This window comes from Triticum aestivum, unplaced genomic scaffold (genome assembly GCF_018294505.1).
Source record: "Triticum aestivum cultivar Chinese Spring unplaced genomic scaffold, IWGSC CS RefSeq v2.1 scaffold223399, whole genome shotgun sequence".
In the NCBI taxonomy this organism is placed as follows: Eukaryota; Viridiplantae; Streptophyta; class Magnoliopsida; order Poales; family Poaceae; genus Triticum; species Triticum aestivum.
The window spans coordinates 1-2461 of NW_025227640.1; the positions used below are offsets into that span (position 1 = coordinate 1).

A 2461-nucleotide genomic window follows, 5' to 3' on the forward strand; every position below is an offset into this window, starting at 1 on the left:
AAAAAAAAAGCCTGTAAGTTAGGTTATGTACCTTTTACTTAGCTGGGCATTCCTATTGATTCACAAAGGAATATAAATAGAATTTGGAAGTGCCAAGAGAGAAGAAACACTGCTCAACATTCCAATTGGCCTGATATGGTTTGGAACAAGCGTCATAGTCATGGTACGCATGGAAAGAAGACAGATCTCACTTTTTGTATTACAAGACATGCATTGTAAGAGTGCGATGTACTTGCCTATGTTAAGAAAACCAACATTGGGGAGTGAGCATATCTCAACTGGTTGAGGGAGTGGATGCAGGGTTTTGGTTACCGCTCGAAATTTTGAGATTTACCATGGTTACCGCATATTTCAGTACCCCTCGGTAAATGGGCATTTCTAGCAAAAAAAATCGATTTTTTGAATATTTGAACTCAAACGCTCAATGTATAGTAAAGGTGGCAGCACCTCTAGAAATTTCGTGGTAACCGTGGTAACCGCATTTACCGGTCCCCCTCGGTAAAAATGCCCCATTCGGTAACCAAAACCTTGAGTGGATGTACAAACCCAACACCTGAGTTCAAATCCTCATGAAGGCGAATTTAGGTTCCTATTTATTCTTGGTGATCAGGATTTTCTGGCACTCACGCATTTATTGAGAACTAGGCTCGATGCGTAACCGAGATTAAGACCTCCCTCTCTCCTGCACCATGGGGATGGTGCGGAGCCCCGCGGCATGTGGAGGCGCGGCCGATGTTGCCTTGGCGGCGCGTCAGCCGGCTCTGCCTCGGGCAGTTGCGGCGACGACGGGTCATCTGACCTCGGATTGGCGGCGGCAGCGGCATGGACAGCCGGGTGGACGTGTCGGCGCCAGCCTCTGGATAGGTCTGGCCAATGCATCCTGCTTGCTACGCGGTGACTCAGATCGGATCCGGGTAAAAACCGCGTTCTCGGCTTGTTGCCAAGACCGGTGATGGCGGCACTCTTTTGTGTCGTTACCTTCTTGATGGAATCGCCGTGGAGAAGCTCCAGACCTCTATCCACTACCTCTGGGAAAACCATAGATCAGTGGACTGGATGACGGCGACGCTCCTGTGTCGTTTCTCCCTTGTGGGCGTCATTCTTGGAGGTGTACATGGGCTCAAGCGACCAGTGGCCAGCTTCTTTGGTGGAGCGGTGCTTCATCTTACACATTAATGGCAGCGAATCTCGGCAGCATGGTGCAGTGGAGGCTCGGCTTCCGATGTGTGGAGATGGACTAGCACAGGAGGAGGACGCTATCTGGCGTCGATGGTAGAGAGGCTTGGCAAGGCGGTGTGTTAGTTTCTGCTCTGAAGATGGATCGGTGGAAGAGGGTGGCGACGACACATGACACCACGTCGGACCGGTTTGTACCCCAAACCCAGTATGTGGCTTGGTTGGGGCCTCCGACTTTAGCTGTTAGGCTTTGGTGCGATGTCTGTTTGGTATCAGGCTCGGACTATCGGCACCCCTTCATCAAGTGGATAGGAGTAGCGACAGTTGTTGTTAAGATGGTGGCTTCAGACTACCTGATGTACTATTTTGTAAGGTCCTTGTGAATAATTAATAAAATGGCTGCATGTATCGTCCAGATGTAGAGGCCGAAGGTAATCCTCCTTTTCTAAAAAATAGAATCGACATTGCACCGTCCATGTTAGCTTAAAAGCTGAACAAAATTTTCTAGTAAAAGGTTTTTGTGACTTGCATTTCTTCATAGTTAGAAGGCAGCTGTCACCATGTACCTACGGGAAACTTAATCTATCAGAATACAATACACTCGTGAGGTCCGTTGAGTTATATAGGACTAACACGAACAATGCAACCCAAATTGTCATTCCAAAGGTTCTCACAGAAAATATATGGGTCCTCTCAGAGTGCAGGCGAATCGTAGTCAAAAAAATTCTAACCATCCATATTAGATTCACTCATTTTTCTCCATACGTAGTCACTATTGGAATCTCTAGAAAGACTTATATTTATAGGGACGGAGGAAGCAGTATATATCTCACGAATGTAGATAGAAAAACAGTATGTTAAACCCAGAATTAAACATTGAAACCTGAGCATGAGTACCTTTGCCTCTGAGAACAGCAGCATGCAATGCATTTTGTCCACTTGGTCCAGCGTATGAAAGATTCCCGTCATTACTGTCGCTTTTCCCGCGGCTCAACTTGTAGAGTGTTTTGGCGATGATTCCGTTTTCCAGTAAGATGGCTAGGTACAACGGAGAAGTACCAGTTTTTGGAAGGCTTGCCAATTCTGGATCCTCCTTCATGAGCAATTCAACTATATCACTTTTCCCACTGCGGACTGCCTCGTGCAAGACTGTCCATTTACTCTTGTTTTCCATTTCTAGCAGTGCCTTCACTCTGCTAGTAACTGGATCCTTGCCTCTGGCCAAATCAATGAGAAAAGACACCATTTCGGATTTCGCCGCCCGTGCAGCACAGTGCAAGGGCGT

General features: G+C 47.2%; 1 protein-coding gene across 1 annotated transcript; it reads right to left on the reverse strand.

Annotated features, from left to right (window-relative positions):
* Window positions 1-2071: 2071 nt before the first annotated feature.
* On the reverse strand, window positions 2072-2461 carry LOC123172791 (ankyrin-1; the record flags this gene model as incomplete). The annotated part of the gene is given in 1 exon segment (XM_044589703.1): window positions 2072-2461. A coding segment is annotated over 1 exon segment (390 nt), but the record flags the coding sequence as incomplete, so codon positions are not given.